Source organism: Molossus molossus, unplaced genomic scaffold (genome assembly GCF_014108415.1).
Source record: "Molossus molossus isolate mMolMol1 unplaced genomic scaffold, mMolMol1.p scaffold_m16_p_19, whole genome shotgun sequence".
Taxonomy (NCBI): Eukaryota; Metazoa; Chordata; class Mammalia; order Chiroptera; family Molossidae; genus Molossus; species Molossus molossus.
This window is the reverse complement of record NW_023425354.1, coordinates 13,453,534-13,477,276: the sequence shown is the minus strand read 5'-3', so window position 1 is coordinate 13,477,276 and position 23,743 is coordinate 13,453,534. Positions and strand designations below refer to the sequence as shown.

The 23,743-nt window shown below is 38.1% G+C and overlaps 1 protein-coding gene across 1 annotated transcript in view; it reads left to right on the top strand.

Annotated features, from left to right (window-relative positions):
• The window catches only part of TANC2 (tetratricopeptide repeat, ankyrin repeat and coiled-coil containing 2), a 273,469-nt gene that overhangs the window by 175,158 nt on the left and 74,568 nt on the right, over nt 1-23,743 (top strand). The window contains exons 8-10 of the mRNA XM_036268781.1: nt 9,259-9,540; nt 13,642-13,775; nt 21,754-21,985. Of these exons, the coding sequence (XP_036124674.1) occupies nt 9,259-9,540; nt 13,642-13,775; nt 21,754-21,985 (648 nt within the window). The remainder of the gene's footprint in view (nt 1-9,258; nt 9,541-13,641; nt 13,776-21,753; nt 21,986-23,743) is intronic.

Sequence of the window (23,743 nt, the reverse complement as noted above, 5' to 3'; positions counted from 1 at the left end):
CTGTTGATTACTGAAGGGTTACACTCCACAGACCTTCAGAATTATTTCTCTATAGATCTCTTCTTTCTAGTGCTCTGTCCTTTTAACAGTTGCTGCCTTGGTCTCTCTGGATTCTTGACTCCATCTCCTCAACTAAGGGAGTCAGCCAGAATCTAACTGGGTTCTCCCTCCCTATGTCATGACCTGGAAATTTTCTCAAGGAAGTAAGTGGGAATAGGGTTTGCTTTGTTTTTCATCTCTCAGGGATCACTTTTTTTTATCGCCATCCGAGGATATTTTTCCATTGATTTTTTTAGATTGAGTGGGAGGGAAGGAGAAAGGGAAGAAGGGGGAGAGAGAAAGAGAGAAACATTGATGTGAGAGAGACACATCAATTGATTGCCTCCTGCATGACCTGGACCAGGACTAGGAATGGAACCTGCAAGCCAGGTATGTGCTCTTGACCAGGAATTGAACCCATGACCCTTTGGTCCAACACTCTAACCACTGAGCCACCAGCCAGGGTGGAATCACTATTTTTCATTGCCTATGTTTAGTATCTTAAAAGCCTTTGTTTCATATATTTTGTCTAGAGGTTTGTTTTTTTGTTTGTTTGGAGGTTGTTTTAGGTAGGAGGGTAAATCTAGTCCTTGTTATTCCATCTTGGCCAGAAGTGAAGATTCGTGTCAGATTTTTAAAAAGAAAATTTATAGGTGAGGTGGACCAGGGCATAAATCCATTTCTCTTTAGAAGATGACTATCTTGGTAGTTAGAATTGTTTTCTCTGTATGCTAAAATACATATTATACCTATAATAATGAAGAAGTAAATGTGGTCATATTTTTTACAACAGTAAATCTTACATTAGTAAGATCTTAGTTACCCAAATGAATGTATGTAACTTTTCTTTTATGAGACTGACGCGCTACCTACTGCGCTAATGAGGCACCTTGTAACTTTTCTTTTAAAAAAAAAAGTCTTAAAAAAAAATCTATCCTGTCCTCTCTGTACACTAACTCTAAGGCACATTTCCTCTTTTCCCCTGGCTTCCTGTGGGAATTCTATTCTTTGTTGGTGCTTTGGCCAGCATCCAGACCTTATGATATACACAGAGCTAGGGAAATAATAACTTTTCTTCCCTGACTGTCTTGTTATTTAATGTTTTTGACAGTAGCCTTTAAATAGGAATGTAATCCTGAAAAGTGGCAAACAAATGAATTATTCCCTTTTATTATAATACAGAGCAGTGATTTTCAAAAACCTGGGTTTGCATCCTGTAACAGTCTTCTCCTAGCTTTCCTGTTCTAATAAAACCAAATCTATCCAAATTTCCCACAGTTGAGAATGGAAAATCCATATTCACTATTTTCATTCATGATTTCACTGATTAAAAGTTACTGAATATACATACCATATGACAAGAATTATACTAGTTAATAAGGACTTAATAGGTTGGGTGATTGTGGTAGGGTAAGTTGATGAAATAGGATAAGAAGTGTAGGTGTTAACATGATCATGTCAGATACATATGTTTGCTGGCTTTTTACATGAGTTAACCTAGCAATGACAGTATTTTAGGGATACGCAGAAGAGGAGTAATCATTGAAAGATACATCAAGAGGACTAGAACAAAGTGTCATCTTAAGCCCACAAAGGGAATGTATTCCAAAAAGTAGAGGTTAGTTAAAACTGTTCAATACTGAGGAGTGATTAAGAAGCATGAAGACTGACTTTAACCAAAAGAATTTCCGAACAGTAAAATGGGAGGAGGCCAGGCTAGAATGAGATTGCTATGGTGGTGAAGATAGTGAAATGTTGGGTGGTAAAAGGCAAATAGAGATGTCAGAAATCTCAAAGGGAAGAGGGCTCAGGGAAAGTCAATATGTATGTTCTCAATATTCTTTTTGTTTAATTTTAAGTGTGTGTTGGAACAACGGTGTTATGGTTACATTGGATATGTTTTTTGGCTTGACAATGTGGATAGTGATAGCAGCTAACAGTTAACAACCAAACACTGTCCTACGCCCATTACATGTATTAACTCATTTAATTCCCACAGAATCAGTTATCCCTAATTTTAAAATGAGGAAAACTGAGATACTAAGAATTTAAGTAACTGTCCTAAGGTCACACAGCTAGTAAGTAACAGAGACAGGGTGCAAACTGAGGCATCTGGCTCTGAGTCCACACATTAACCCACTTTACTAAATGTTCCCCTGCTTACCCCCAAAAATGATTCTGCTTTATTTAAACTTTTTTTTAAACAGACATTATCTGGAATGAACATATCTCAGACTATTATCTTTAGGTTGTCCTTTAGGACCTGCTTCAAATTGCTTTACATTCTTCAAAAACTCATTTCTGGAGGTAGAAGAGCTGCCTACTATAGTCCTATTCCGGAGCACCAACAGACCCTAAAGAGATTTGACTACTGTAAATGGAAGAGTGAGCCTTCTGGATATTCAGTGGACAAATGAGTCCATTCCTTGGTTTAAGTATTTCTTAAGGAGGAAAAAAAAAAAGCATGTTTTTTAAACTTATGTTTGGTGCTAATGTGATACCAGGTTTTATTTGAAGCACATGTGTTTTTCCTCTGCTCTGTGTGGAGAATAACATGCATGGCATGAACCTTGAGAAGTTATCTTTTGTTCTGAGGAAAAGAGGTGCTTCCAGGCCAGACTTTACAGTCATTATAGAAGAATGTGAGGAAATACAATTCTGCTGCTGTTTGCACCAGACCTTGGCTGTGTTACACACAACCCTTTTTCCTACCAGTCCTGTGACTGACTTCTTTTAAGATGATTCATGGTTGTTTTCCATGAGTAAATATGCTTTAGTCTAAATCCAGTTAGAGTTCTTTTGCCCCTACTTCCCTTTCCCCTTTTCCCCTTGCTGAAGCTGTTTATATTTGCATTTGGGCAAGTGGATCTGTTAGCCTTAATGCACGTTTGTTTGTTTGGTACATGTTTACTCTTTGCCTTAGTTAAATAAAGGTCAGTTTTCTCTCTAAGCCTAGATATGTAATTATACTTACTCAAGTCTCTCAGAGACCGTTTCCTTTAGAGAATTCATTTGTCTGCTGTGAGCCAATTTTCATTGAGGAGATGCACACACTGATCTGAGTCTGGAGTGGTTATTACATCCCTTTTCAAAACTGCTATCCAGAGCTTGTCTTATTTGTGTGCCCTATTGCAGTGTTTTTTCTTTTTGGGTTTTCCTTCATTTTATTAGGAAAATATTTGGCCATACAAAATAATGAAAGAATTTTACAGTAAACACTCATATACCCACCACCATGACCATATCATTAATATTTTAATATATTATTTTTGTCACATATCTATCCATCTACACAACTCTTATCTGCCCATTATTTTTTACAAATTTCTAAGTAAATTACAATATGCTTTATTGGCACGTTTCAAGAAGGATGGGATGGTCTTCCTGCTCTGTTGCTACCTTGGGATTACCAATTCTTGAATTCCAAGGGTAAGAAAGCACATCTGTTACTAAATGGTATGGATGAGCTCATCTTTTTAGTTGCAGTGGTAATTTCTCACTGGATTATTTCAGTGGTTTCTGCCTTAGAAAATCTCTTGGAAGCCAGCTGATATCCCAAACAAAGAAAAATTTATTTAGGAATATGAACTTCACAGAAACTATTTATTGCTTCCATGTCCTACAATATAAGCCAAAGTGCTTTCTTATTCATATGCCCCAAATTTACTGTTGGTATATGAGTATGGCTTTCTTTTCTCATACTGATCTGACAAAAGCCTTAGTTTTGGAGGTACAAAAATCATTTCTAGGCTGTTCTTAGGATCTACAGTTGTTTCACCATATGGTACTGAGCTAGTTTTATCTGTTCTTCCCTTGAGGTTTTTGTGAATTGATTGCATTTTTAGAAAAATTTTAAAATAACTTTTAAATGTCAAAGCTTTCTCAGTAGAATTAAATATGATGAGAGATTACATCAACATGAGAACAAGTTATGTTGATAGAATTTTCCCAAAAATTTAAGCACTTAAATTGAGTCTATATTGTTTTCCATATTATAAATTGACATTGGTCATATTCATGAAGGTCTCTTTTGATACACAGTATAAAGTAATCTTGGACCTATAGAGATAAGATAGTTTAGAAAGCAACTGAGTATCTCTAAGTAGTTCTTCTCCCTCTGGAAAGGTCATTTCTGGTGAAGCATGCAATTCCTAAAGGGAAGCACAGGAGAGGTGAAGGAGAAAGAAGATAGTCTAGCCTATCAGTTCTGGTCATCAATGGGAGAACTTATGTCACTAAGATTTAATAGTGACATCCTATAGAGCAGTTGCAACAAAATATAATAGAAGAAAACCTGGATTTCAGAGACAGAATTAAGGTTAAATTCTAGTTCTGAAACCAGTTCTGTGTTCTCCAAGTTCTTTGTGACCTTAGGTCTGTCTAGGCCTGATGAGACTCATCTCAAGCCAACTGATGTTCTGTTTTCTCCATCCTCTCTGGAGTCCTGTGACTGTTCAGCCAGAACTCAGCATGTTTGTCCAAGTGTGATACTCAGGAAACCCCATGAGTGGTTAGCAGCCCCCACTGTGAGGTGACATCATGGAAAATGGTGGAGTAAGGCACTGCAAGAGAAGCAGCCATGGAGCTGGCAAGGCTGACAGAATCAACGGTGTTCGGAACTCTGGAATTTTTAAGTGACAAATGCAGATTATGAAACAGTATCTATGTATGATCCCATTTTTTGTTTTTAAAGTAAGTGTATATGGTACAGGCAAAACTCAGAATATGTATGAATAGTGTTTCTGGCTAGTGGGAATACAATTATTATTTTGTTTACTACTTCTAAACTTTCTGTAGTGAATATGTATTCTGTAAAAAATAGCAATAGTAAAATAGAACAGTTTGGCAGTGTCTCAAAAAGTTAAATATGCTGTGTATGACCCAACAATACCATTCCTAGATATATACCCAGGAGAATTAAAAACATATGTACACAAAAACTTGTACAAGAATGTTCATGGCGCCCTGGCCGGTTTGGCTCAGCAGTTGGAGCATCGGCCTGCGGTACAGAGAGACCCAGGTTCGGTTCCCACTAAGGGCATGTACCTCGGTTGCAGTTTGTCCCCGGCCCTGGTTAGTCGTGCGGGTGGCAGCCACTCGATGTGTCCCTTCACATCGATGTTTCTCTCTCTCTCTGTTCCTCTCTCTCCCTCCCGCTCTATCTGAACAAAAAAATGGAAAAATGTCCTCGGGTGAGGATAAAAAAAAAAGAAAAAGAATGTTCATGGCAACATGATTCATAATAGTCAAAAAGTGGAAACAAACTAGATGTTCTTCAGCTGATAAATGGATAAACAAAATGTGATATAGCCATACAATAGAATATTATTTGGTGATAAAAATGAATGAATTATGCTACAACATTAGTGACCATCAAAAACATTATGCTAGCCCTGGCCGGTTTGGCTCAGCAGTTAGAGCCCGTGGACCAGAGAGTCCTGGGTTTGGTTCCCGCTAAGGGCACGTACCTCGGTTGCAGTTTGGCCCTGGTCCCGGTTGTAGTTGTGTGGGTGGCAACCACTCAATGTGTCTCTCTCACATCAATGCTTCTCTCTCTCTCTTCTTCCCTTTCTCCCTCCTGCTCTATCTGAAGATAAATTCAAAATGTCCTCGGGTGAGGATAAAAAAAAACATTATGCTACGTGAAAGAAGCCAGACACAAAAAGCCACATATTATATAATAACTTTTATGTATAATGTCCAGAATAGACAAATCTGTAAAGAGAGGAAGTCTCAGATTGCCAGGGGCTGGAATATACTAAAAACCACTAAGTTTTGTTTAGTTTAAAAGGGCGAATTTTATGGTATGTGAATTATAGCTTATAAAATAATGCTTAAGAAAAGCAAAATAGAATCTATTAACTATAAGACACTGGAATTTAAAAGAATATTTTTAGGAAGTTAAAGTCTAATTTTTCACTGACCTCTGTAATTATAGTTATGGATTTTAAAGGGTAAGTTTTGACAAAGAGAGGTGAATTAGGAAATTATAAGTGACCATGTAGCTGTTTCTCCACGGCCCTTATCTAAAAAGTGAAATTTTGGGCCCTGGCCGGTTTGGCTCAGCAGTTAGAGCGTCGGCCTGCGGCCTGAGAGACCCAGGTTCGGTTCCCGCTAAGGGCGCGTACCTCGGTTGCAGTTTGTCCCCAGCCCTGGTCGGTTGTGCGGGTGGCAGCCACTCAATGTGTTCCTTTCACATCGATGTTTCTCTCTCTCTCTCTCTCTGTTCCTCTCTCTCTCTCCCACTCTACCTGAACAAAAAAATGGAAAAATGTCCTCTGGTGAGGATAAAAAATAAAATAAAATAAAAATAAAATGTGAAATTTTGGGACATTTTGAACTGATATAGGAAGAAGCTATTTGCTTCCATTATTAGAGATTGGCTTTATATTTTTAATAATTTTCACTACTTTTGGAATTGTTGCCCTTTTTTTAAATGCTCAGTTATTCTAATGGATGTCAGACAGTTTTAAATGAGAGTGTACTTATATGCATGCTTGTGTATTTTCTCAAGTAAGATGCCATCCCAGAATCTCATTTTATGATGTGTAAGTGGTTTAAGTATGTTCTAGAATAATAAAAGCAGTATAAATAGATCTGATTTCCCCATTTATGATTTTCTTTTCTCCTGTTTTCATCCCCTTCCCACCCCTGGCCTTTTTTCTCCAAAATATAAAATGGGTTTAGAGCATTATACCTTATTTTTACTTGATTCTTTCAGTGTGCATTTTTTGAGTACCTACTATGTGTTAAGTACTGTGCTAAGTTAAAGACACAGAAATGAAATACCTTGTTCCAGACAGATAAAATGATATACCTTAGAGCCACTCTCAGAATAGTTAGGGGGCATTTAACCTAGATAAGGGAGGTCAGGCAGGACTTTTTTTTTACCATCAATATAATTAGAATGTTGATCTCTGAAACCAAGTGACATCTATTACCCATTTTTAGAGAACTGTTGAAAGTAGAGCTCATGCTTCTTAAGGCCCTTAGCATACCCTGTAACTACATAGGCACAGGAAAAAAACTCTTGAGAAAAGGAATAGGGATTTGTTCCCGAGACAGGTGTGTATGAGTCAAAAACCTTTATAAAAATTGGCTTGAGCCCTGGCCGGTTTGGCTCAGCGGTTAGAGCGTCGGCCTGCGGTCTGGAGAGACCCGGGTTCGGTTCCCGCTAAGGGCACGTACCTCGGTTGCAGTTTGTCCCCGGCCCTGGTTGGTCACGCGGGTGGCAGCCACTCGATGTGTCCCTTCACATCGATGTTTCTCTCCTCTCTCTCTCTGTTCCTCTCTCTCCCTCCCACTCTACCTGAACAAAAAATGGAAAAATGTCCTCAGGTGAGGATAAAAAAAAAAAAAAAATTGGCTTGAGTCCAGCCAGTGTGGCTTAGTGGATTGAGCATTGTCCCATGGACTGAGAGGTCCCTGTTTGATTCCGTCAGGTCGATCCCCACTAGGGGGCATGCAGGAGGAAGCTGATCAATGTTTCTCTCTCACATTAATGTTTCTTTCTATCCCTCCCTCCCCCCTCTCTAAAAAAAAATCAATAAAAACTATTTTAAAATTGGCATGAATACGCCCTGGCCGGTTTGGCTCAGCGGTTAGAGCGTCCGCCCACGGTTCAGAGAGACCCGGATTCAGTTCCCACTAAGGGCACGTACCTCGGTTGCACCTTGGTTGCGGTTTGTCCCTGGCTCTGGTTGGGGTTGTGTGGGTGGCAGCCAGTTGATATGTCTCTTTCACGTTGAAGTTTCTCTCTCTCCCTCTCCCTCTCCCCCTCCCTCCCCTCCTGCTCTATCTGAAGATAAATGCAAAAAAAAAAAAAAAAATGCCCTCGGGTGAGGATATAAATAAATTAAATTAAATTAATTGGCATGAATACAATCAGTACAGGTGCAAAGACAGGTGAAAGTTTGATTTCTACTTCCTTGACTGCTTAACATGTTGAAAACCTTTTAAACCATTAGCACTTGCAGGGGTGGGGAACGTCTAGCCTGCGGGCCATATAAGGCCTGCAATATCAGTACCAGCTAACATCACACGCCTCACCAAATTAGACTGGCCAAATATAGCAGGCTAATTTTTAAATTGATCATTTTGTATGGCCCGAGAATTGTATTATAAATATCCAAATGTCCCTTGGCAGAAAAAAGGGTTCCCCACCCCTGTGAGTCTTTGCTTCCCTTAATATACCTATTAGATTTTTAATATATATATATATGACACACAATCTGTATATATATAATCATCATGAACTTAAAGGAATTACTGTTTTCATTAGTAATTTTATTTTTTGTACGTGCCCCTAGTGGGAACCGAACCTGGGACTCTGGTCCACAGGCTGATGCTCCAGTAGCTGAGCCAAACTGGCCAGGGTTTCATTGGTATTTTTAAAGAAACTTTACCTTGCTTTTTAAATTTTTTAATTTTTTTTTATCCTCACCCGAGGACATTTTTCCATTTTTTGTACAGACAGAGTGGGAGGGAGAGAGAGGAAGAGAGAGAGAGGGAAACATCGATGTGAAAGGGACACATCGAGTGGCTGCCACCCACACGACCAACCAGGGCCGGGGACAAACTGCAACCGAGGTACATGCCCTTAGCGGGAACCGAACCCGGGTCTCTCCGGACCGCAGGTGGACGCTCTAACCGCTGAGCCAAACCGGCCAGGGCTTACCTTGCTTTTTATAGGCCTGGTATATACTGATATGGCCATATTGGTTGTTAAATATTGAGATATACCCTTACTGATTGGTAAAGAGCTGATGCTGACAGCCATCTGTATGCCCCACCACAGTCTGGTCTCTCCCCCAGGAACTCCAACTCTACATCTTCCCACAATCCAACAATTAAAAGGTTTTCTCCAGGCATAGGAGGAGGCCTTAAGGACCCTATTTCTTTACTACTTTTGCATCTATCCTGATTGCTGGTACCCAGGCCATCCCCATTGTTCAATAGTTTTGAATATTACCCTGACTTTCTGACTACTGCATAGATCGTTACTGTTTCAACAGTGTTTGTGTTTTGCCAAGTAGAGTATCAAATAGCTGTAGCTCACCTGCCATTGCTTATCTCTGTAAAACCAAAATCAGAGTTTTATTATTTTCTGAACAAGCCAGAATACCATCATACTATAACTCTAAGTTAGTGCTTTTTTCCTTTATTTCTCAGTGTTGATGGTTTGGCCTAAGTTCTGTGTTTTCTTGTTATTCCTTCTAGTTCGCTTTGCACCTTATAGACCGCCAGATATCTCCCTGAAGCCTCTACTCTTTGAAGTGCCCAGTATCACTACAGAGTCAGTGTTTGTTGGCCGGGACTGGGTTTTCCATGAAATAGATGCTCAACTTCAAAGTTCAAATGCCAACGTGAACCAAGGAGTAGTGATTGTGGGAAACATTGGGTTTGGCAAAACTGCCATCATCTCCAGACTTGTGGCCCTCAGCTGCCATGGAACACGGATGAGACAGATCGCCTCAGATAGCCCACATGCCTCCCCCAAACGTACGTATTCCTTTTTAAAGAATTCCCTGCTTCGTTGCTCTGAAATGTTTTTCTATCATATTTATATTGTCTCATATCCTTTTATTTTCTAATCTGCAAAACCTGATTGAGGACCATTAATTTAGAGTGAGGGAAAGAATGTAATACACTGTTTACACTTAACCCACGTAATCCAACCATCACCTCAGTGTGACTGGAAACAAAAACTTTCAGAAAAAAATTTATGACTCTTCCCTACTGGCTGTCTGGCTAGTCCATCCTTTGGAGAATGACTACAGCAATTGCTTATAAGAGCCGTTCGCATCCATCACTGTCAGCTTCACTCAGCCTGTGTCCATGTCGTCTTGTTACATGCCAGCACAATCTGTTTGTGGCCTTCATTTCCTTGCCATTGATGTCAGTGTTGCACTGCTTGGGCTTGAACTTCATTGTGTCCTTGAAGGGTTTCTCCTGCCTCCCTGTGAGAATACGCTCAGCTCTCAAATATAGCCATACTTCTTTCATCTCAGGTAGGGCACAGCTTAATGATCACCACCAGGATCTTGTTTATTTATTTTTAAAATACTCATATTGTCCCCAATGCCAGATACTACCTAACAGCTTAATAAATATTAATTTATTCGATCCTCTTATCAACTCAGCGAAGTAGATCCTGTTTTCATTTAATAGATAAGTGATCTGAGGCCCAGAAAGGTTAAGCAAGCCTCCTAGGTTTTATAGCCAGTAAATGATGAAACTAGAATTTAAGACTAAGCAGTCTGGTTTCAGAGGCCATTCTATAACCCATTTTGCTCTCCTTTTTTATAGAATTCACATGAGTAAAGGAGATAAGGAAATGTATAGACGTTCTTCCTAGACACACTGTATGTATAAAACCAGTCTGCCTGATTTCTGTTAGTTATAAGAGAACAACAACAACCAAAAAAAGCTATTGCTCTGCTAGTCTGGCTCACCACAAATTTTCAAGACAGCAACCACTAAAAATGGTTTGTTTGAGATTATAGTCATTACAGAATCTCGTACAGTGCTGAAACTCAACAAGAACTCACTGAACACTCTCCAAACATTCTGGCTTCCTGTTAAAACTAATTAGCAGTCTCATGTCATTAAGTAGGCAGATTGCCTTAAATAAATTTATGGATATCTAACTTATAGAAGAACTGGTGTCGAGAAAGAAAACTCTTTGAATCAAGAGCTGGTGTTTACCACGGTATGGTAAGAATTGGTATGAAATAACTCTTAAGAGTAATGTCATACTTAGTTTCTGTATGAAACTTTTCTGAGGTAGATTGGCATAGTGTCATGGGAGTCAAGAGCCTAGAGTTTGAGCCCCAACATTCAAATTGACAGTACTTTGTAACCTTGAGAAGTTTACTTTAATTCATTAAACCTCAGTTTTCTCATTTAAAATGAGAAAGTGGGACTAGGTGATCTTTTAGATTTGTTCCTGTGTTAAAATTCTGTGATTCTAAGAACATCTTCAAGGTTGAAAGTAATTTTCCACACCCATTCCAGTATTTTCCTTTGAGTGCTTAAGTATCACACCAAACTACTTCTTATCTGAGTAAGTCAAGAGGTTAACTATTTGAATGTATCAGGAAGAAAAGCAGATAGCTAATAGTCTCTCTGACTCCTCTGTCTATCACTGTTGCAGATAACAGAATGGTAGAATCATGCATGACAGAGGATAAATGCCAAGGGCAAGAAGAGCTGCTTTCTCAGAAAGCAAAGGTACCTGGGAGTCCCCCTACCCCCCAATTCTGGGAGAGCTAAAGTTAATTGAAAACAGCCCATGTGCTCCCCAAAGTGGAGGTTCTTTCAAGGTGGTTCATTAAGTTATTCTCAACATCCATTGCCCTTATCTCCAGAGAAACTCTAAAAATAACTGGACACTCCCATTCATGAGATAAATGTCCATATGTTAAGGTTTGGCCTGATAGTTAACTTTCAAAACTTGAAAAGGTGTCAAAGGAGATAGAACATGTGGTTATGTATTTATCAGAATTATCCATAGCCAGCAGTTGCCTTGAACAAAATAATTTTTGTTGTAATCTCTTGATGTCCAAACTACATTCTACCTCTGCCACCTTAACCGAACTACACCAGTCCTTAAGAAGAGCCAATAATAAGTGATTGGTAAAATACAGGCTGTTTTTTCATCATTAATCTGTCACTGTATGAGCTGGTACTGAAATGTTACTAGCAGTAGCAGAATAAGAATGATGTCTGTAGAGAGTTGGCTTAATTTTTTAGAGTTTAATTTACATTAAGCTTGGATATGTTTATTTGAAACCCCACTGACTCTCCTCACCCTCAGTCAGTGATACCTGTGATGTAGTTGTAGTAATGAGAATAAGTGGGAAATTATTGGAGCCCCCACCTCCCATCTCTGCATCATGTGTTCTTCTTTCTTCTGCCCCGGACTCCTCCACACTGAGCAGCACTGCTGTAGAAAATGTGAGCCATTTAGCCTGCCTAGTTCTGCCTTCCCCCCACAGATACTTAGCCCCCAGCCCACCCCCTCCTTGTCATTTCCCTGGGAAGGTACAGAAAAGCTGTCAAGGCAGGCACTAGCCTATCATCCTGCTTTCCACCTACAGCCCTTCCCAAACCTGACTCCCCCTTTGGTTACCCCCACCACCATCATCACCCACCCCTCAAGACATACTCACAAAGAGCAAAAACATTTTGTGAAAATAGAACTGTTGTGTAATTCAAGCATTATTGTATTAACTACAAGTATACTTGGTACAATAGTTAGGGAAGCTCTGTCTAATACAAGTTTATACTTTTCCTATCACTAAAAGTCTCAGTGTAGTTATTATTTGGATTTGACATTTTCCAACAGCTGCCAAGCCCCCAAACAACTGTTCAGTAAATAACCACTACCCTCCCTACTCTGCTCATTTCAGAAGTCTGTTTTGCCAGTTTCCTGTGCACACTTGCTTCATATTAACTTTTATTTCTACTGTTCTCTGAATACTGAATAGAATGGAAAGACAGACACAAAAAGAGAGCATATTTAAAAGGAAAGCACTAGAAGACAGAAATTATTCATACAATAATTACCTACAAAATCAAATACCAGATAAAGGGGAATGGGAGAGGGAGTGAACATCAGAAATGATACAGTGACAGTCACTGAATGTGACCTCAGCTGACACTTCAAGCTTTTTTCACTGACATCTCCCACAGCTACCCTCGTACAATTATTCAGAACTCTTTCCAGTTACCAGGGAATTTACTCTACCAGTTGAAGAGAAAATGGCTCAGTTAGTCCAACTGATAGGGAGTTAAATGAGGAACTATCTTCCCCAGTTCCTCCTCCTTTTCAATACCTATTGACCATCAATTAACAGTCTACTTATTCTGGTACCCATTTTTTAAAGTATGATCCGTCTTTATAAATATATCTTGTACTTTGTAGTAGTAGATAAGACATTTTCTAAATTACATGGATAAATAGAATTGTTAAAAAAAAAAAAGCTTTATTTAGCTATAATTCATATACTATATAATGCACCCATTTCAATTGTCAATTCATTGTTTTTTAGTATATTCACAGAGTTGTACAGCAATCACCATAATCTATTAGAACATTTTCACCCTCCCTGAAAGAAATTATATGCCCATTTGTAGTCGATCTCCATTCTCCCCTTTATTCCCTACCTTCACCCCCTGGTAACCACTAATTTACTTTTTGTTCTTGTAGATTCTGTTTTCTGGGCATTTTATATAAATAGAATTATACAACATATGGCCTTTTGTAACTGGTGTCTCTGAGTGAGTGTAATATTTTCAAGAGCTATCCATATTGTAGCATAGATCAGTATCTCATTTGTTTTCATTGTTGAGTAATAATCCATTGTATAGATATACCACATTTTAACCATTCTTCAGTTGATTAACATTTGTTTCCATTTTTTAGCTCTTATGAGTATTTTTGTACAAGTTTTTGGGTGCACATATATTTTTATTTCTCTTGGGTACATACCTAGAAGTAGAATTGCTGAATCATAGAACAAATGGAATTTATCCAATCTTCCTTTAGTTCAGAGTTTTATGATTGTCTGATGCAAACATCTCATCTTTTTAATCTAGATGTGGATGCCAACAGAGAGCTGCCACTCACACAGCCACCTTCAGCCCACTCATCCATCACCAGTGGAAGCTGCCCAGGAACTCCAGAAATGCGCAGGCGGCAGGAGGAGGCTATGCGGAGACTAGCCTCACAGGTACAATAGGATTCCCAGGTTGCGGGCATGCTAGTTCCATTTTAACATCAATGGAGCAAAGGTAGGGAGACCCTAGGCAAAGTGAACAAAAATATGTACAGGTATACTATGAGAACATGGAGAAAAGTTTCTTTTTCTTTGCTGTTCCTAGAAAATACTTCATTATTATAGAACCAGAACCTACAAGTTGGGAAGGAATTCATATGGAAGTTGAGACTCAAAGAAGTTATATGGTTTACTTCAGATCACAGTATAAGTAATCAATAGTTTTTTATTTTCATTCCTAGTTCAAAATTTTTCCTCCTATACAACACTCTGTAATATTTTTACATGTTTGGGTTTTAGATTTCTACTTTTATCAAAGTAATGCATGCATATAGTTTAGAAAATCAAAAATTCCAGAGACATAATAAAAACCTATCTTCTGCCCCTCAACCCACCTTCTCTCTAAAGGCAGTCACTTTCGCCCTGGCCAGTTTGGCTCAGCGGTTAGAGCACCCACCTGCGGTCCGGAGAGACCCGGGTTCGGTTCCCGCTAAGGGCATGTACCTTGGTTGCAGTTTGTCCCCGGCCCTGGTTGGTCGTGCGGGTGGCAGCCACTCGATGTGTCCCTTTCACATCGATGTTTCTCTCTCTCTTCCTCTCTCTCCCTCCCACTCTGTCTGTACAAAAAATGGAAAAATGTCTTCGGGTGAGGATAAAAAAAAAAATAAAGGCAGTCACTTTCAACTCTTAGGACTGTTTCTGTGATCTTTACCTTCATATTTCTAATTAATATTCATATACTACTGTAACTTTTTTTTTTTTACCAGTTTTACACATTATATATTGCTTTTTATGGATGATTTTAGCTCTTTTATTTTCGTTCCTCCATTCTTTTTTGTTTTTGGTATATGCCCCTAGTGGGAACTGAACCTGGGACTCTCTGTCCGCAAGCCGCCACTCAAACAGCTGAGCCAAACCAGCCAGGGCATCTTTCCTCCATTTTTTTATCTTAGTATAGTTATATCATGATTTTTGTCTGAATCCATATTATAGAATTTTTAGTATTAATACAACCTAGATGTGGTTCACTATGAAACTAAAGATAACAATTTCCTTCTTGAGCAATTTTGTTTTTCCTGTGTTTATGAAATGCTTCATTTTAAAATTTATTTTTCATTTCACAACCCTTAATAGCATTGTAAAATACCTCTCGATACAATTTTCCACATAAGTTACATTTTTTGCCCTGGAGACATCTTTCCTAGAGCACTCCATTGAGCTCAGTCTGGACCCATGGTGCTCTCAAGTCTTACCACCTGGTTGTTATCCTTGAAATTCTTGTTCTGTGTTTGATCCCACATCTTCTTTTCTTGATTTTTATTTCTCATTTTGGTGGAGCACATCCTCCAGTAGTTTCCTAAGAAAGAATATATGGGAGGTAAGGTTGTTGAAACTTGATGTTACTAAAAGCATCTTTATTTCATTCTCATACTTGACTGTTTGAGTATATAATTCTAGGTTAAAAATTATTTCCCCTCAGAATTTTGAAGGCATTGCTCCATTGTCTTGAGCTTCCAATATTGCTGTAAAATAATATGGTGCTATTTTTATTACTAATCTTTTATATATATACCTCTCTTCTCAACTTTTTTCTCTCTTTTACATCCTCTTTTTATCACCCTTGTTCTTGGGGGTTTTTGTTTGTGTATTTGTTTCATTTATTCTGTTGATACCTAGCGAGCTCTGGAAATAGTCTTTGATTCTGGGAATTGGTTTAGTTTTATTTATTAACTTCCTATTCTCTCCTTCTAGAGCTCCTTTTAATAAAACAGTAGATTTATACTGATACTCTAGCTTTCTTAACTTTTCTCTCCTGTTTTCTATGCTTTTGTCTTTCTGTTTTGGTCTTTGATCTACCATTAGGAGATTTCCTCACCCTGGCGGGTTTGGCTCACCGGTTAGAGCAGCATTGGCCTGCGGTCTGGAGAGACCCGGGTTTGGTTCCCACTAAGGGCACGTACCTTGGTTGCAGTTTGTCCCCAGCCCTGATTGGGTCGTGTGGGTGGTGACCACTCGATGTGTCCCTTTTACGTCGATGTTTCTCTCTCTCTCCCCCCCCTCCCACTCTATCTGAACAAAATATCAAAAAATGTCCTTGGGTGAGGATAAAAAAAAAGAGAGAGATTTTCTCAACATTACCTTCTAACACTTCCACAAAAACTTTTCTGGCTATCATAGTTTTAATTTCTAATAGCTGTTTTTTACCTCCAGTTGTTCTCTTCTCTTTTAATTATCTTGTCCTTGTTTTATGTCCTTGTTCTCTTATCTCTTCTTTAATAGTTAGGCACAGAAAAACTGTTTGGAAGCTTGTGTGTATAGAGATCTTAGCTATAGATGACCCACCAACCTTTATTGGAAATACCCATAAGGTAGTATCCTTTAGTTTTTTCTTTTTTTCTTCTCTAGCAAAGAATCCATCAGTCACATCTCTTGAGGCTATCTATCCTGGGTGCCAACATTCTGGAGCTAGGCAGAAGAGGGCTGGAGTTTCACCATTCATTATGGAGACTCACTTCAGCCCCTTGTTTTCAGTCCTGCGCTAGATCCCTACCTGCTCTGTGTCTGGTGTCCCTAAGTATAGATTCTCTCTGGTTTAGTTTCTTTAGTGAATATAATTCTCTTTCCTGTGGGTGTTGAGGAAGGTAGTCACCTGCTGGACAGAATGGGGATGGATAACCTGGGGATCTAACTGCTACTTATATAAACTTCAAATAATTCCTGTGTTTTCAACTCCCTTCCTTGCCTTCATCTTCCACAGTGCCTGGTATTTCTAACTCCTTTGATTTTCTTAAGTTTTACAGATGATTTGACTTGTTCCTGTTGTTACTACTCCTAACAGACATTTGTTTCACCTTCTTTTATCTGTTAAGTCACTTACAAATCGTACATACAGTTTCCATCTTTATATGTTATAATCTGAGGTTATAAATATATATTCATGTAGTTGGAGTGCAGTTCTGTTTCTTATTGTCCCTCTTATTTTTGAGGATTTTCAAGGAAAGAACAGAATGTAAAATGTCTGCCTCCAGTATTTAAAGAAGTCTCTTGTCATGGTTAATTAGTAATGAGGAACAGAGAGTTATCTGCAATATCAGAAGATTCTGTAAAATCCACTCCAGCTCTGAGCCAGAAACAGCATGTTTCCTCCAACTGCATTTTCATTTATTTTTTAACCATTTTTTAAATTTTCAATTACAGTTAACATGCATTATTATATTAGTTTTAGGTGTTCACCCCAGTGATTAGACATATAACTTACTAAGTGATCATCCTGATAAATCTTGCACCCATCTGACACCAATTATAATTATTAGAGTATTATTAACTATATTCCCTATGCTCTACTTGGCATCTCCATGACTATTCTGTAAAAAATAATTTGTACTTCTTTTTTTTAAAAATCTTTATTGTTGAATGTATTACAGATGTTCCTCATTTTTCCCCCATTGACCCCCTCCTCCCCACTCCCGCCCCCCTCCTGCCTTTTCCCACACTATTGTCTGTGTCCATTGGTTATGCATATAAATTCTTTGGTTTATTTCTTCCCACCACCACCCCCAACCCCTTTCCCTTTGAGGTTTGTCAGTCTAGCAATGAATTTGTACTTATTAATCCCTTCACCTTTTTCACCCATTCCCCCAACCCCCCTCCCAACTGACAACCAACAAAATGTTCTCTGTGTCTATGAGAATGTTTCTGTTCTACCTGTTCATTTTGTTTGTAGATTCCATTGTCGATAGATATGTATTCATTGCCATTTTGTTTGTTCATATATTTTATCTTTTTCTTCAAAAAGACCCTTCATCATTTCATATAATAACGTTTTGGGGGTGATGAACTCCTTTAACTTTTTCTTGTCTGGGAAAGTCTTTATATGGCCATCGAGTCTAAATGACAGCTTTGCAGGATAGAGTAATCTTGGTTGTAGGTTCTTGCTTTTCATCACTCTGAATATTTCTTGCCACTCCCTTCTGGCCTGCAAAGTTTCTTTTGAGAAATCAGCTGACAGCCTTATGGGAACTCCCTTGTAGGTAACTAGCTGCCTTTCTCTTGCTGCTTTTAAGATTCTCTCTTTGTCTTGAACCTTTTGCATTTTGATGATGATGTGTCTTGGTGTGGGCATCTTGGGGTTCATCTTGTTTGGGACTCTCTGTGCTTCCTGGACTTGTATGTCTGTTTCCTTCGCCAAGTTAGGAAAGTTTTCTGCCATTATTGTTTCAAACAGGTTTTCGATTTCTTGTTCTCTCTCTTCTCCTTCTGGCACCCCCAAGATGCGAATGTTGGCACGCTTGAAGTTGTCCCAGAGGCTCCTTACACTATTCTCATTTTTTTTGGATTCCTTTTTCTTTTTGCTGTTCTGATTGGGCATTTTTTGCTTCCTTATATTCCAAATCGATGGTTTGCTTCTTGGATTTACATACTCTACTATTGAATCTGTGTAAATTATTCTTTATTTCAGTTAATGCCTTCTTCATTTCTGACTGTGCATCCATGATTTCTGACTGGTCCTTTTTTATGCTCTTGAGGCCCTCACTAAGTTCACTGAGGTTCTCACTAAGTTCATTGAACATTTTTATAAGCAGTATTTTGAACTCAGCATCTGTTAGGTTGCTTATCTCCATTTCGCTTAGTTCTTTTCTTGTGGTTTTGTTCTGTTCTTTTGTTTGGGACCTGTTTCTTTGTTTCCTCATTTTGGCTGCCTCCCTGTGTTTGTTTCTGTGTATAATTTGTACTTCTTAATCTCTTCACCTTTTTCACCCATCCTCCACCCCCCTCCCACCTGGCAACCGTTAAAATGTTCCTGTATCTATGAGTCTGTTTCTGTTCTGCTTGGTTTATTTATTTCATTTTTTATTTTTTTATTGATTTTAGGGAGAGAGGGAGAGAGGTAGAAACATCGATGAGAGAAAGCATCAATTAGCCCCCTCCTGCATGCCCCTCACTGGGGATTTGGCCCACAACTTGGGCATGTGTCCTGACCGGGAATCGAACCAGTGACCTCTTGGTGCATGGATAGATGCTCAACCACTGAGCTACACTGGCTTGGCTTTTATTTTGTTGTTTTTTTTAGATTCAGTTGTTGATAGATATGTATTTATTGCCCTTTTATTGTTTATATTTTTAACTTTTCTTCTTATTCCTCCTATTCCTCCTCCAACTCCTCCTACTTCCTCCTTTTTCTTCTTCCTCTCCCTCCTCCTCCTCCTCCTTTTTCTTCTTCTTTCTTCCTTTAGCATTTTATATAAACCTGGTTTGGTATGATGAACTCCTTTAGTGTTTTCTTGCCTGGGAAGCTCTTTACCTGTCTTTTTATTCTAAATGATAGCTTTTCTGGGTAGAGTAGTCTTGGTTGTAGGTTCTTGCTTTTCTTCACTTTGAATATTTCTTGCCAATCTCTTCTAGCCTGCAAGGTAAGGTTTCTGTTGAGAAATCAGCTAACAGTCTCATGGGAGCTCCCTTGTAGGTAACTAACTGCTTTTCTCTTGCTGCTTTTAAGATTCTCTCTTTGTCTCTAAATGTTTGCATTGTAATTATGATGTGTCTTGGTGTGGGCCACTTTGGGTGTATCTTGTTTGGGATACTCTGCACTTTCTGTACTTGTATGTATATTACCTTCACCAAGTTAGGGAGGTTTTCTGTCATTATTTTTTCAAACAGTTTTTCAGTTTTTTATTTTTTCTCTTCTCCTTTTGGCACCCCCATGATACAAATGTTGGTATGCTTGAAGTTGTCCCAGAGGCTCCTTACACTATCCTAGTTTTTTTTTTCTTTCTCCTGATTGGTATTTTTCACTTTCTTCTCTTCCAAATCTCTGACTTGATCCTTGGCTTTATCTGCTCCACTATTGATTTCCTGTAATGTATTCTTCATTTCAGTTAATGTATTCTTCATTTCTGACTGGTACTTTTATATGTTTTCTAATCAACAAAAGGAATGATAATAACTTTATAGTAGAGAAACCTGGCAGAAACCTTTACCTTAACCAAATGATCAAAGTCAGCATTACCAGTAATAGAACATGTCAACATCATGAATCCTATGGCACAATCCACCAAGAAGGATACAACATTGTTTTTGTGGTATTCTTGCCATAAAGTCTCAGTTGGATTATGAGGAAAACAGCAGACAATCCCAAATTGACTGGCCTTTGACAAATTAACTGATCACTACTCTTCCAAGTGTCAGGGTCATGAAAGACAAGCAATGAGGAGTTCTTATAGCCTACAGGAGTCTAAGGAGAAATAATAACTAAATGCAGTATGGGGGTCCTAGGTAGAGTCCTGGAACAGAAAAGGACACTAGTAGGAAAATGGCAAAATTTGAATACTGCTTTTAGTTAGTAGTATTGCACCAGTGTTATTTCCTAGTTTTGATAATTATGCTGTGATTATATAAGATGTTAATAAGGGAATCCAGGTGAGGGATATGTGGAAACTTTGTGTATTACCTTTGCAACATACTTGTAAATCTAAAATTAATTCAAAATTAAAAAATACTCTTTCCTGTACTACTCCATGTGCAATAAATATTAGAGATATTGATATAAATACAGTAAAACCTTGATATAATGGACTAATTTGGGCAAGGGGGTCTGTTAATAAATAATTTTTCCAAATGCATATATTAAAAAACTGACAAGTTAGTTCTTCTATATGTATTACAGTAATTTTAAATTTATACTGAATAGCTCTAGTAAATGCATGCATTCACCAGTCACTGCTGCAGAAAGTCAAGCCACAAGACAACAGAACCAATTACCAGATGAGATGTGGTGTGGTCACATGATAATCCTTCGCTGAACATTATTTACAAGCGGTGACTCTTGGATTTAAGTATGTAGCCCTGGCCAGTTTGGCTCAGCAGTTAGAGCATTGACCCAAGGACCAAAGAGTCACAGGTTCAGTTCTGGTCAAGGACATGTACCTCAGTTGCAGTTCAATCCCTGGCCCTGGTTGGGGTCATTTGGGAGGCAACCAATCAGTGTGTCTCTCTTACATCAGTCTGTCTGTCTGTCTTTCTGTCTTTCTTTCTTTCTTTCTCTCTCTCCCTCCCTCCCCCTCTCCCTGTCCCTTTCCTTCTTCCTCTCCCTCCTTCTTCACCTCCCATCCTGTCTGAAAATAAATGGAAAAAATATTTTCAGATGAGGATTTAAAAAATAAATAAATATGTACACTATAGTTGTAGATATGTAATATTTATTTATATTGGCAAAATTACTACAGTATTTTTTCCAACATACGGTCTTATCTGCTAAAATCTGTTAAAAATAACAATGAATTAGCCCAGCCGGTGTGGCTCAGTGGATTGAGCGTGGTCCCAGGGACTGAGTTGTCCAATTCCAGGTCAGGACAAATACCCAGGTTGTGGGCTCCATTCCCAGTTGGGGGCATGCAGGAGGAAGCCAATCGATGTTTCTCACTTTGATGTTTCTGTCACTCTCTTCCTTCCCCTCTCTCTCTAAAAAATCAATAAAAACATATTTTAAAAAGATAAAAGTGAATTAATAACATAAAATAACCTGTTAATTTAATTATAAGAAAATCTTGGTTAAAAGCATTTTAAAATTAACAAGCTGTTAATTTTCATATATGACATAGACTGGAAATTTTGTTCATTAAATCCAAGTCCATTAAATCGAGGGTTTACTGTATTTATTCTCTGGCTTCCTATTTCTTATAATCCAGAGAGAAAACTCATTTGTATTTATAAATATTAATTGATATATGATTGTGATATCATATGTATACAGTTGAAGTATGTTATCAAATTTCTGACCTTAGATAAATCAGGCGATTTCTGAGTTAGCAGCTTTTATTTTTACTTGAAAAAGTTGAGGAATGGGGAGACAGAAGACCATGTTAGAGAATATAATAACCATGACTATTGTTCTTGCTACTGATAAACCTGTCTGCATTCTCATCTTCTTTTGTAGGTGGTTGCCTATCACTATTGTCAAGCAGATAATGCCTACACCTGTCTGGTGCCAGAATTTGTCCACAACGTTGCTGCACTGCTCTGCCGCTCACCTCAGCTGACAGCTTATCGAGAGCAGCTTCTTCGGGAGCCTCACCTGCAGAGCATGCTGAGCCTTCGGTCCTGTGTTCAAGACCCCATGGCCTCTTTCCGGAGGGGAGTCCTGGAGCCCCTGGAGAATCTCCACAAAGGTATGGATGAGGTGCAAAGAAGGTGAAAGGTGGAGCCCAAATTCACCTGCAGTGTATTATAGAATGATTTTTTTAAATCACATTGCCAAAATTAAATGTTCCATAGCTGATGTCCTACAGCATACAGTTAACAGAAAAGATTTTACTTGAAAAACAAAAATACCTACAGGAAGTGCTACTTCCTCCTTTTTAAAAACTTTTTAATAAAAATTTTCATTATCATTTCCAAATATAATGCATTTTTCTTGTACTAAAAATAGTAGAGCTTCCAGTTTTTTCTGTGAAGTTCAAATAAATCACTAAAGTCATGGCTGCAACTCAGTGTTGCAGAGTTTCCATTGTTAGAAACCTCCAGTCTTTATGCTTGGTACTTTTTATTACTCTACAGTTCAGGTTAAAGGAAATGGCATCTATGGTTGCACAACTCTGCATATATACTAAAAATCACTTAATTGTCCACTAAAAGATATAAAGATATATATTTTTTAAGTGTGGGGAGCAATGAAATGAACTTCTTCTCCTTCTCACAATTATGCCTTTTCTTCTCTTTTCCTCAGCATCTCTAGTGTCAGCTGTGGCCTAAGTGCAACCGTCTCCTCCTTTACCCATCTCTGCCCCATTCCCTTAACCGTGTTTTGTCAATTCTGGAAGCCAAAGAAAAAGATTTGAGTAAGCATGAGATTCCTGAGCAGTCCTGTTTATTTCTGGGAAACTCGTTTACCTTTCTTGAGGGTTTTGGAGATACTCATAAGAAAGAACAAGTGATTATAATTTCCATTTTCCTGGTTACTGTCTTCAGTTATTTCAACCTTCATGCTGGTTGCTCAAATATCAACATTTCTCTTCTCAATTGTAATGATCTGTCTGTATCTCTATTATCTATGAGCTTTACCATATCCTAGACTTTTTAAGATTTTGAAATTTCTCCACAAATATATTTAAGTATTTTCTGTACCTTGAATTTTCTCAGCCACCAATATGAAATGAAAGGTGATACTAATCTATTTCCACAACTAAAAGGAAAATAATTCACATGTAATGTGCAGATTTTCTGAACAAAAAAGTTGTCTGATACAAACCTTTTTACTTTGATAATTTCTATACAATATACCAATAATAAGATCTCATGCACTGGGATTCAGTTCTGACTTTGGTACTTGCTACCATCTCTTCTCATGCTGTTTCTATAATTCTTATTTTATTCAGGTACCTAAGTGGGACTAGTAAGGAAGACAGTTTAAGTATTTGTTAAGTACACATGTAAGTGAGAGGGCAGTGGGGAATCCCTGGTGAATATATATATTTACAAGGGATTAAAAACAAGGATTAAAGGGTTTAGAAAACCTTTCCAAAGACTTGTCAGCTAGAACAGTGGCTCCTAAGAACCCGTCCATTTAAGGTTTTCATTAGTCCATGGCAAAATAAGAAAACAGAAACAGCCTACTTGAAACCTGTATGGTTTTATGGACCAATATCACCCCAATAGATTAAATTAAAAAAGGAACAGTCTATAAATATAGACACAGTTTTGCATATACATATATATAAATTCTAGATAGATTGTCTCTACTACTTTAATGTTAAAATGTTTTTTATTCTATGAAATAATGGTAATAGTGGATAGTAGTACTTTAAATATTCTTACATTTAAACATGTAAGTAGCATTTATTTTAATTTTCATTTGTTTGTAAACTCTTTTATTTTATTTTTTTATGTGTATTTATTTTATTCATTTACTGCACATTTGCCAGACACCT